The following is an 11,592-nucleotide window of genomic DNA, read 5'->3' as shown; positions in this document are numbered from 1 at the left end:
TCCAAGTCGCTTGCACGCCCCCTTCCCACGATTTACTGTCCAAAACCACGCCATCATCTTCGCACGCCGACTTGATAGCTTTTAAGATAGACTCACAGCCGCGACAGCCCCGCTTACGAGATGCGCGGAATACATCGAGCTTTGTACGGATTCGGATTCTAAGGAAATCGCGCCAAGCTTCAGGGAGTGGAAACGGCAATTGCTCATCCAGAGACTCATGTCGCTCATCATCGTGAATGTGGGGTGCTTCGCGCCAAGTGTAACATCTTTGCACAGATGGTTCGGCCAGAGATGTTGACTCTTCATCCAGCTCAAAGTAACAAAGGCCACAGCGCTTCTGGCTTGTTGAAAAACAGTTACCCATGATGCGCAAGCCCAAAGCGCCCCGCAGTTCTCGCGGATATTGCGTATATTTGATCTTAACGCGAAAAAAGTAAAGGACTTCTGAAGACTTTGGTTTAAGAGTCAGGCAAGTCATGAGACCTCGCATGAACATAGCGGAAAAACATATTTACGCGAAGCCAATCAAAGAAAGACGCAAGGTGAGATTACCTAAAATTTATAAAGGACGGTTGTTCCTGTTTCTACAGTTGGTCAACAAAAGTGTTAATACAACCCCACCACAATAGGAATCCTAATACTTTTACCACACAACTTTAACCTTTAATTTTGCAGCTAAATAAAGTCCAATTCTAACAAAAAATTAGGTATCTAAAGCAATACTCTACTAAGCAGTCATTTACTCAAGTTGCTCCAGAGTAGTATACAAATCTGGCCCTTGAGGTCTCCAGCCTAGAGATATAGAGTTATTGCACTCAATAAGCATGTTGCCGGCAATATATCTAGCCGTAAAGCCTGCATCCTCATACGCAACGGACTTGGTTTCAGGCGATGTGATCTTGCCACGGCGGGCCTGAAGCTTGGCAAAGGCAGCGGCAATTTTTTTGCTTGGTTCCTCGCTGGAGACACCATTGTACCAGTAATGGTAGACGTCTTCGGGCTTGTAACTGTCAACAGTATCAAGAATCTTTTGGTATACGAGCATCGCGAGTGAGACAATGTCATCAACATGGACAACGCCAAAGACGGAGGTACCGCTGCCCACGTAGGCTCCAAAGCCAAGAGCTTCCGTATTTTGCGTCATGTAATCTACCCATCTTCCAGGGGCAAATGCTGAGGCTGATCCAACAGATCTACCAACATGGCGATGGCTGTGGCCGTAAGTTCCTCCCGGGCAAACAAAATACACCTTGGCCTCTCCTGTTGAGGCGGCCGCAAAGAGCAGCTCGTCACATGGACCGTTTGGCAAATTGGCCGCACTGACAGTACGGACATCATCTGGGTTCGCGTCATCAAAGCGATGGTTCGTAGGTATATAGTCTCCAGACTTGCTGTTGTCGACAAAGTTGCCGGCCCCGCTGAGATGATACACGACTGAGGTAGCCCCTGTCTGAACCTTGCGTGTGCGTACGCCCCGGATGATTGCTTCCGTGACGGGAACATTCATCGAAGCCGCAAAGTTGAAGACAAAGGGGTGCGACGACGCCAACCTCTCGATTTCATCAAGCTGATCGAAGGTTCCGTGGATGATAGTGGTATTTCCCAGGTCGTGCAGGACACTATCCAACTCAGTGCTCCGGAGGTAAAATGTAACCGGGATATCAAGATATTTCTCGCGGAAAGCCGTAATGAAGGCTCCTGTACCCAGTTAGAATAGCTTCCCGTAACTGTCGCCTCAACTTACCTCCAATCTGCCCTGACACTCCGAGGAATAAGATAGAGGTCATGATAATAAATGTTCGATAAAATTAAGGTAAATAAACTTGGGTATGTTTTAAAAAAGATTCTGAAACTTTTGCGGTTGCAATTGAAGAAGTGTTGAATAAACGCAAATTCAACCGTCCATTGCTAGCCTTTAAATACTTTTGCTCTGCATATATTAAGATTGCTAGCAGGATTCGTTTGATTGGGATGACAAATGAGATAAGGATTAAAAATTTCCTCTAAGTAAAAAGCAATTATTTCGGAATGGTAAAGAACAACATGGATAGAAAGCTATGTAGTTTTGCGCTGATTAATGTCTTACAACAAAGACTTGGGCAACTATATGCTGCAACGCAGCGACACCATATTCCTGTTTTGATTAAGGTTTTCTGCAAAGCAGCAACCCTATAATATAGTTCCTCCAGATTTTAGATGAAACTAACAAATCGCTGCTGACATTATGCGCACTTGTGTAGATAGAGCCCATTAGTTCCCAACTAATGTAAAGCAATAGCCAAATTAGGAAATTTTTGAAATAAGAGTTGGTTCAAAAGAGATGCTGGAATCTCCAAAGCTAATTGCACAATGCTTACGAAGTAACAGTAATTGAACTTAGAAACCAATTAGCCTAGCTGTATATATTTTAACCCTCTCGATCTTTTTAATCCGAGGGAAAATATGAAGCCCTTTTTTTTTTTTTTTGGCTTTGGCCTTCTGCCTGGCCAGTACGATGGAGATGAAATCCATCTGTTCCAGTCTCTTTACCAAATTTACAATCATCTATCTATCTTGATGTTACGGCCTGGTTCTTATAGTTGCGACAACAGGCCTATAAGGCAGGCGCCTTTGGATAAACATCAGACTGCTTATCTCATAAAAAAAGTGCCAATTCACGACCCAACGCCTGATGATCGCAACAACGAAACTACAGAATAGGCATCCCGGAAATACGAAGGACAGGCGGTCCAATTAGTAGTAGGGCTCACGCACAGTCGAGTGATGCAGAGTGAGCCACTTCCTATTTATGTAACTAGCTTCACTCCCAGTTAAGTGAGCTCGAGTGAGCTTCACATTATATATACATGTACCATTCGATACACTCGTTCACAATAGTTATATAGTCAGATGGGAATAACATGAACAACTTTGATTAAGTCTATTGGACCTATTCTACTCGTTCGTGACGTTAGTTATACATTGCGCAAATATCCAGCCTGGCTCATCCACCAACATAAACCCAGAACTAAGGTTTGTCCCTTGGAAATCCTAACCTATACTAACATATAGGCTCACAGTTCGTCAATAAAAGTTCAAACATCAAATACTCAAGGAAGTTAGGCTGTCTCTTATTGTAATAGACACCAACACGCTTAGCATTAAACACAAGCCCTACAAAAATACACTTAAATAGAGATTCTGGAGTTTTTGAATATGGAGTATTTATATCATGCTATACCTTTAATTCTTGGCTTAAAAACTGCTAAGTTCTGGGCATGGGAAGGCAGAGATTTACGGATATGAGCGGTGACCTTCACCCCTGCCAAGCCTATAATATTCTCATATTTTTCTTTACTTAGAGGGGCTAGTAGTAATATATAACAGGTGCGTGTGACAATACCTAGGCAGCAGAGCAAAACCATACTATATTTACTCAGACTGTGGTAATACCACACTGCTCCGTATTGTCGTTTCCAAAACTTGTTAGTTCCGTCCTTAACCTTGGCAGGTGAACATGAGGAGTGGTCGTTAGTATGTGTAAACACGCGTGGATATATCTGAACTGAATAGGGCCTGCGAAAGTGGAGAGTAATCCGAGGCTCTTATATTGATCTGATTTTGTAAACTTTGAGCCAGATATACCTAAACCAGTAAGCCATCTTGCATTGAGTCTATGACCACTAGTAGTGCTGCGCCAAGGTGAGGATAGAGTGTATAACCAGCTGTGGATTTAGCACTTCGGCACTATGGATTAGCAAGGCAATCAGCAACATCAGGCTAATTCTTTAGCGTAATATATGTTACTTATTGGGAAGGGAATTACTCCCTGGAACTCCAGGCGTGGTAGCTGCTAGGAACTTTTTCCCATCTCTCTCCGGGAATCTCGGCCCAAAACACCTAGGCATTGATTATTGGCTGCAGGATACAAGTTTGCTAGCATACCGATGCCTAACTATGTACAAGTTTTAGAAGCTTAACAAATGATATTCACAATTGAGTGGAACTGGAATGCTGACGTGAGCATGTTAGAATAAGGGTCTGGACATTAGTAGTTGTTATTAGTTAATATAAAGTAATAAAGCAATATATCTAGATACTAAGCTATATTTGCATAACGAACTGCGTACAAAGAGGTTAGCAAAGGTATGTTATATATTCGCAAGGGATAAACCGTTGAGGCTTAGCGAGCAGCGTTAGTTTTTATTAGCAAATAAGCCAGGCTGGATATTTAGGCAATTTAAAATGTCACGTAATTAGTTTGATAGAGGGATTTGACAGGCCTGTAATTATTTTGTAGCTAGGATTAGTGACAAAGTCGGGCTTGGTCCGGCTTCTTAATGTAAAGGGGGAAGACCTCTAGCTAGATAGAAAAGACAAGACTCGTTGTCACGATGAAATGACCCCTAGCCGCGCTGGCGGTCTCGTTCCAAAGGAAATGAAGCTGCAGCTGTGTGACCAAATGATTCCGTACCTTGTTTTCACACCGTGATACTTATAGCGTTCAGACAAGCTAGGTTTCTTGTGCTGTGTTTGGTGTTCGTTGGATCAGTTGAAAGGTGCGTTTTCTAGCTGTCAATAAACTATACGGAGTAGGAATCCTTCTTGAATAGGAAGTAGGCCTTGATTCAATCAATTTACCCACTCCTATCTATACATACAATACTAAAGCTGACAAATGCAATTCGCTTCTCGGTGCTGATAATCTTGGCAAACTCATAGCCTTTGCGGGCCCTCTACAAGCTAAACTTTCCTACAAAAGTATTATGAACGAAGAAGTTAATACTAGAGCCTTCTGATTACTGATGAGAGTCTTAGCGAGGGGCTTTGGGCAGCAGCCCTGTTTCGTATTTAACCACATTAAATATAAAAGCATCCTACTCGCCCTTACACAAGACTTGATCTTTACCTTTGCACTTTATACTACAACTCCTCAGCTGCTAAGGAAATCAATAAGAAGCTCATCTTTTTGAGTCCAAGTATGTCTAATCCTTTCAAAGTAAAACAGGCTTAAGATGTCTAACATTTTCAGGCCACTTTGCTTCGCTATGAAATTCCTGTCCACCTTACCTGTGATCGGGCTTGTTCTCCAAGCTGGAAGCTCGAGGGCTGCAGATTGCGGTTTTTATGGTGTAGGCTCGTCTGGTATTGGAGCTTGTACAGATCGAAATGGCAACTACGCAGACCGTCAAACATTTTGCACGTCCCTGGTTGGCCAGGGAAACTGGTATCGAACTTGCCAAAATGGTAGAAACCATCAAAACTGCCACTTCGAGTACCAGGGACCTGGTATGCCACAGCAATTGTGCTGGGATGCATATGAAAATATTATCAACCAATGTTTTGGTAACCAGAATGGGGGAGGGTATCACTATGGAACCTATTCATACAATGGTCACTGGTTTGTTATTGACAGATGCTCTGCGTAATGCGGATTGCAACTCAAAACGCACTAGTGTCACGACCCGGCTCTTATAGTTGCGACAATGGGCCTACAGGAGGTGCCAGATAAACATCGGGCCGCCTGGCCCATAAAGAACAGGATCTAGAAATATTCTCTAGATCCACGACAGGATCTAAGAATGTTCAATAGATCCAAGGCAAGATCTATTTAGATCTTTTAGATCCAGAACACACGACTGAATATACAAGTTCCCTTCTCTACGCTCATTTAGAATACTTAGGTAGCCAGTTGTTATCATAGCAATCAAGATTGGATTCAGCCACCTTCTCTAACTCAAGCTAGTGGCAAGATTGTCCGTCTACTGACCTGACTGTCCGCGAACATAAACCTGTACTGCCGTTTTGCGCGTTGGGAACAGCTAACCTAGCATTACTTTTAATTCCTTAGTAAAAGCAGTAAATAAAAATATAAAAGATATTTTATTTAATAGTTAGTTAAACAGGGTAAGGTTTTTAGTAAAGGGGTACCTAAAAGGTAGAGTATCTATAGGTGTAGGATGGAAGCTTGTTATATTTATGCAACACGAGTATACAACAACCTTAATTAATCGGATCAACGCCTGGCTTAATCTTTGACGATTTGGGAGGCCCTTGGTAGTCAGATTTGCCTAATTCGATGCTCGTAGCAATCAGACAATGACTTAATATCCATACTGAGCCGCCTATAGTAGCGGCATTCGGCCGTCTTCATCCTTCAATCTCCGTCAACAGCCAGTATATGTAGAAACCTAAGAATGGCACCATGTCCTTCTTTGGCAGCTAACGATAGAGGTGTCCAACCTTCGTTATCTTTACAGTATGGGTTGGCGCCTTGTGCAAGCAGTAACTGAATAACGGCATGGTGCCCCCTTCGAGCTGCCCACGACAACGGCGTTCGGCCTTCTTTATCCTTGCAATGAACGTCAACACCTTGTGCAATCAGCAGCCGAACAACAGTATTGTGGCTCCGCTGAGCTGCTATCAATAACGGTGTTTGGCCTTGGTTGTTCTTGCACTCGGTATCGGCGCCGTGTTCAAGCAACAGCGTAACAACAGCATCGTGCGCATTCGCGGCAGCTTGTGATAGCGGCGTCCAGCCATAATTATCTTTAACATCTATATCAGCGCCATGATCAAGCAATAGCTTAACGATAACGCCGTGCCCGCCCGCAGCAGCTCTTGATAGCGGTGTCCAGCCCCCGTTATCTTTGCATTTCACGTCAACGCCTTCTGTGAGTAATAGCTTAATAATAGCTGCACGGCTATTCTCAGCAGCCCACGATAACGGCGTCCGGCTTTCCATATCCTTGCTGTCTAGGTCAACTCCATTTTGTGTAAGTAATAGCTTAGTGACAGACTCATGGCCATTCCCAGCAGCCCACGACAGCGGCGTCCGACCAATAGCATCTTTGCAGCTCACTTCAACGTTTTTCGTGAGTAATAGCTTAATAACAGCCTCGTGGCCATTCGCAGCAGCCCGCGACAGAGGCGTCCGGCCTTCCTTATCCTTGCTGTCTAGGTCAACTCCATCTTGTGTAAGTAATAGCTTAATGACAGACTCATGGCCATTCCAAGCAGCCCACGACAGCGGCGTCCGACCAATAGCATCTTTGCAGTTCACATCAACGCCTGCTGTGAGTAATAGCTTAATAACAGCCTCGTGACCATTCGCAGCAGCTAATATCAGCGGCATCCGGCCGTTGTTATCTTCGCAGTTTATGCCAAAGTCAAAAACGGCATTATACCCATTCTTTCCAGTCCTCGGCAGTGGCAAGCAATTAGATCTATCATTGGAATTGGCCACTAACTTTCTTAAAGTAAGAAAAGCAAAGATTAGTGCTTCATTTCCTTCTTCTTGTAGATATTCCAGGATGCCTTTCTTTCTTGAGAAAGCAAAATTACGACCGAATGTTCTTGAATTGGTTTTACTTCGACGATACACTTCGCAAAGGCTGTGAAGCGGTGATGCTGCTGATAAAGTTGCCGCGAAGATTTTCAAGAACGCATAAACTACCTCGCGACTATTGGTAGCCATGCCCGCGAATATTGGTGTGCCATAGCGTTCAACTTCCATCTCAACGTCAAAAAAAGAAAGTTTCCGGGGGTGGATCCAAATTAATTCAACAAGATTTCTCTCTGCAAGAATATAAAGGAGGCTGGCTGATGTATATCGTCGAATTTGAAATTGCTCAATGGCATTGTTAAAAAGTATCCACTTTTCAAGAGGAAAATCGACGAGAAAGGGTCCCTGATCTATACCATGTTGTTGAGCACCATTAGCATGATGCAGGCCATTGATTACTGAATACTCAAGAAACGGATAATTAGACTTGATTGTATCCCGTAGCCGGGATGCTTCAGAAGCATTCGGCAGATGGTCTATTATGCCGAGGTCTTGAGGCCTCAAGTTGTTCAGCTGAACCAAGCAACAATCCCTCAGAAGTTTGTGGCTATTACCCATGAAGTTACCAGGAGTTTCCAACCATTGGGTTTCATATTTTCTCAATAAGAAATCCCTAACAGATTCGTGAATGAATTGGACTTCCGAAGCTTTGTTTCGTGTGACTTCAGCTAAGCCTTTAGAAGAGCTTCTCACGAAAGTCTTCATCTCCTCTTCTTCCACATCATCTCGGTCCCAATACCCTGTGCACTCTTTGTCGCAACTAAACTGAACAGCAAAATAGAACTCTTGCGGTTTTAAAGGGCGATTCGCAAAGAGGATCCATTTCAGACAAAAATGTAGCCGATCAAGGTTCTCGCCATCTCTCGTAAGAATCATTTCAAATAAGTCGTTCAATTCTGGTGGAATTTCTCTCAGACGATTGCGAATTTTCTTGATGGATATAGAGCTGTTTGGGTATTCTTTATTAAGAATATCAAGAACCAACACAACCCAGAGGAAAATGTTGGAAGATTTGTTGAGAATTTCGGATCGCAATGAGATGGCTTGACTCGACTTTCCTAGCCTGAGTTTAGACTTAATGTAATATTCAATATCCTCGGTATGGCCGATTTCATTTTCGAGAATGACCTCGATACCTTTTTGGATGACAACAGTTGGATAATGTCGACTTGAAAAGCAAACTTGTAGTCGAACTCGTGACTCCTGCGCTCTCTCACATAATTCCTCAAAAAAGCATACCATATCTGCGACTTGATCTTTATTACACTCATCCAGCGCATCGACAAATATCATTAGAGACCGAATTCCCAGTTTCTGGATAGCATGTGCGAGTGTCTGCTTTAATGCTTTTTCATGCCATCCATTTCTTTGTATAACCTTTGCACCATTACCAGTCATCCACTCTAAGCTGCTTTGCGCGTCTGGTGCCTTCTGAAAGAGCTGATGCAGAAGAGAGCGATAAAGACCGGCCGTCGACTTTTCTTCAATCGTACCTCGCGCAAGGAAGAAGAATGATAGTATGATTTGCGATGAATTGCTGTTTGCATTAAGTTTGGCCGTTTCAAAAAGAAATTTCATAAGGGTTGACTTCCCGGTACCGGGATGGCCTTTGATCCAGAGAAAGCCGCCATGATCAGGATGTAGTGATGAGTCGTTCCAGGATATATACTCGGGCTTAGCAAGGAACCAACAGCAGGTTTTCCCTTGAGCTGCTGTCAGGTTCATTAGGCGCTCGTCAATCTTGTCAAAATAGAGCTGTTCTAGTAATGACTGCCTGACCGTGTCGTCCATCATTTCGATAACGGGCTGCTCCTTTTCCATATAAGGACGTTGGCGCTTCCTACATTCATCGTCGGACGCAGATTCAAAATATTGTTCGTCAACTTTGCGCTTAACTGCCCTGTCCAGAGGGCGGTCTTGAATCGCTAACACGAAAGGTCAGGATAAGCGAGGAGACTTAGGACGGCAGCTGGGCGTACAAACCATTGTTGGGTCGTATTTCTGCCAGAACTGCCCTGGCGTAACAAGCAGCCATTGCAGCAGCATATGGTTGCCACTCATCATTTTTATGTTCGTCGCCATAGTCACAAACCCCTCGAATGACACCAACAGGAATTTGGTCCATCGTCCCAGCCGCCTCCATCTCGAGGCCAATGATGTTATACTTGTCTCTCAACTCGTTCCGTTTCTGGGCGTTTTTCATCAATTTGTCACCTGAGCCTATCGACCCATACCACACACGATTGCGCTTCGAATGTGGTCTTTGTTCCCGTACGACAGGACTTGTAATTCCGCACTCGTCAACTTGATATAGAGTGTCTCGGTCTTGTCCCGGATCGGCAAACGTGCCTAGGGAGTGTTTTTTATGCTCAATCCTTTTGTAATACTGCAAGATATCGTTTGAGTCGTTCGGCGCCCGAAGCTTGATACTGCCAATGGCAGACCTGACGACAGTTTCTGTTTTCGCCAACGCATGGCCAGCACGAAGGAGCTGAAATCCATTTGTTCCCGTTTCTTTACCCAATTCATAATCTATTAGACCAGCATTGTCGCCTACTGTTAACCCCACGAGGACATCGCCAAGACGAATATCTAGTGGGGGGCTTCGCAAGAGGTTCGGAAGACCAGCTGCGACGCCAACTAATAAGCCGAACCAAAGATTTGGGAAAAATCTCTTGACCTGGGTCGCGAGAGCAGCAGCAGATCTTGTACCGTACACTTCTCCGGCAGGCAGCGTTGCGATAATGATGTTGTGTCCACATGCATCTCCAGCTTGGAAGACATAGTCGTCTCCAGGCGCCAGAGGAAATCTGCCCTGATGTCGATTATCTAACAGGTGCAATGCTGCCTGTGCTTCAATCTCCAGTGGCGCAATCCACGCGACAGTATAAAGCCTTGGATCCAACTCCGCCATTGAAGCAAACGATCATAGGTTGGCGGAAATATTCATATCGGAGATCGGCGATCGGGTGGAAAGAGAAATAGTCTTCGGGTGCGTGCTTTTCACCGTTTTGGTTCTTTGTTTGACGTGTCGAACTGGGCAGATGTAATTCTGGATGAAGAGACTTGAATGGGAGTAATGTAAACCGAGGAGCTACAAAGGTAAGTTCACACTTGAAGACTTTGCGATTTTCGAGTAGTCGAGCTGCTATGTACATGTAGAAGGGAAGACCGAAGAATGGCTGGGTAACAAGTGCGAAACAGTGAGGCTGAGATTGTAATGTACATGTATGCACTGCGCCCACCTCAGCGGCCCAAAAGCCTGACCATATTGAATAGAATTGTTCAACGATTGGTTGGATATCTACATCCACCTAGGCACCAGTACTTTGATTAACCGCCCAAGTTTTTTCTGATAGACCAAAATTCCTGTACAGCAAATGCTACGTTCATCCGGTGTGTATGGTTGCAATTTTTATTTTATTTTATGTTTTATTTTATTTCAGATCCTCAGTTAAGTGCAGATAACTTCACCCAATACATTTGTCCTTGTAAGGCATGATTGATGCGTAGCGGCTGGAACAGAATGATGGATATTTCACTTTACTCAACATTTAGTGCTGTTTGGACCTATTTGCGAGGCTTCATATATTGCGAGAAGTACACGTATTGGAAGAAGCCGCAAGGCGTCCACTGGATTTGCATCTACCAACCTGGATAGACAAGTGCGCTGATGCAGGATGCCATTCGCTACATGTAGACAGTGAAAAGGCGCATTTGTGTCACTGCATTATGTCCGCCCGTCAAGTGATGTCCCCATTGCTGACGCCTTGGCGGCATCATCTCTACGGCCACAGCCACCACGCTCTTGTCGACCCCCACCAGCTCTACTTTATGATGCGAATCTTTGAGATAAATGTGTGAGTGTAGAGAAGAGCCTAGACGACTGGCTCAGCACCTAATAATAGCCGGTGACAGATACTTGTAAATTCCGCGACAGCGTTGACCCCCAGAAGAGGGTGGCCGACATGACATGCCCGTGGTGAATGCCTGCGTCTCAACAGCGTCCAAACGACCCAGTAGAGGACTGGGGAAACTAGCCCGCCAAAATAATGTACATGTACCTAAGCTTCTGGGATGTCGCCCGACAAGGATTCTATGCGTGCTGTCAACAACCAGTGTTGAACGATAGAATGAGAAAAGAAGAGAGAAGCAACGTCCAATCAAGCAAGTATAGTCGTTTCATATCTCGCCTTCATCATACAATCATCAGTTGCCATTTAGCGTCTTTAGAATCGTTGCCTTGGGTATCAAGAACTCAGGGCCTA

General features: G+C 44.4%; 3 protein-coding genes across 3 annotated transcripts; all 3 read right to left on the bottom strand.

The window, feature by feature from the left end:
• Positions 1-739: 739 nt before the first annotated feature.
• TRIVIDRAFT_65375 (uncharacterized protein) lies at positions 740-1,787 on the bottom strand (the record flags this gene model as incomplete). Its single annotated transcript, XM_014095606.1, has 2 exons — positions 740-1,698; positions 1,745-1,787. The coding sequence occupies 2 exons, from the start codon at positions 1,785-1,787 to the stop codon at positions 740-742; spliced, it is 1,002 nt and encodes a 333-aa protein (XP_013951081.1).
• A 2,448-nt stretch (positions 1,788-4,235) lies between these two features.
• Positions 4,236-5,298, bottom strand: TRIVIDRAFT_206464 (uncharacterized protein; the record flags this gene model as incomplete). The annotated part of the gene is made up of 3 exons (XM_014095605.1): positions 4,236-4,262; positions 4,641-4,715; positions 5,050-5,298. The coding sequence occupies 3 exons, from the start codon at positions 5,296-5,298 to the stop codon at positions 4,236-4,238; spliced, it is 351 nt and encodes a 116-aa protein (XP_013951080.1).
• A 1,363-nt stretch (positions 5,299-6,661) lies between these two features.
• TRIVIDRAFT_640 (uncharacterized protein) lies at positions 6,662-10,184 on the bottom strand (the record flags this gene model as incomplete). The annotated part of the gene is made up of 4 exons (XM_014095068.1): positions 6,662-6,967; positions 7,226-9,240; positions 9,308-9,606; positions 9,712-10,184. Coding segments are annotated over 4 exons (3,093 nt in total), but the record flags the coding sequence as incomplete, so codon positions are not given.
• Between the last annotated feature and the right edge of the window lie 1,408 nt (positions 10,185-11,592).

The sequence above is a fragment of the Trichoderma virens genome (genome assembly GCF_000170995.1).
Source record: "Trichoderma virens Gv29-8 chromosome Unknown TRIVIscaffold_90, whole genome shotgun sequence".
Classification (NCBI taxonomy): Eukaryota; Fungi; Ascomycota; class Sordariomycetes; order Hypocreales; family Hypocreaceae; genus Trichoderma; species Trichoderma virens.
This window is presented reverse-complemented; position numbering and strand designations above follow the sequence as displayed.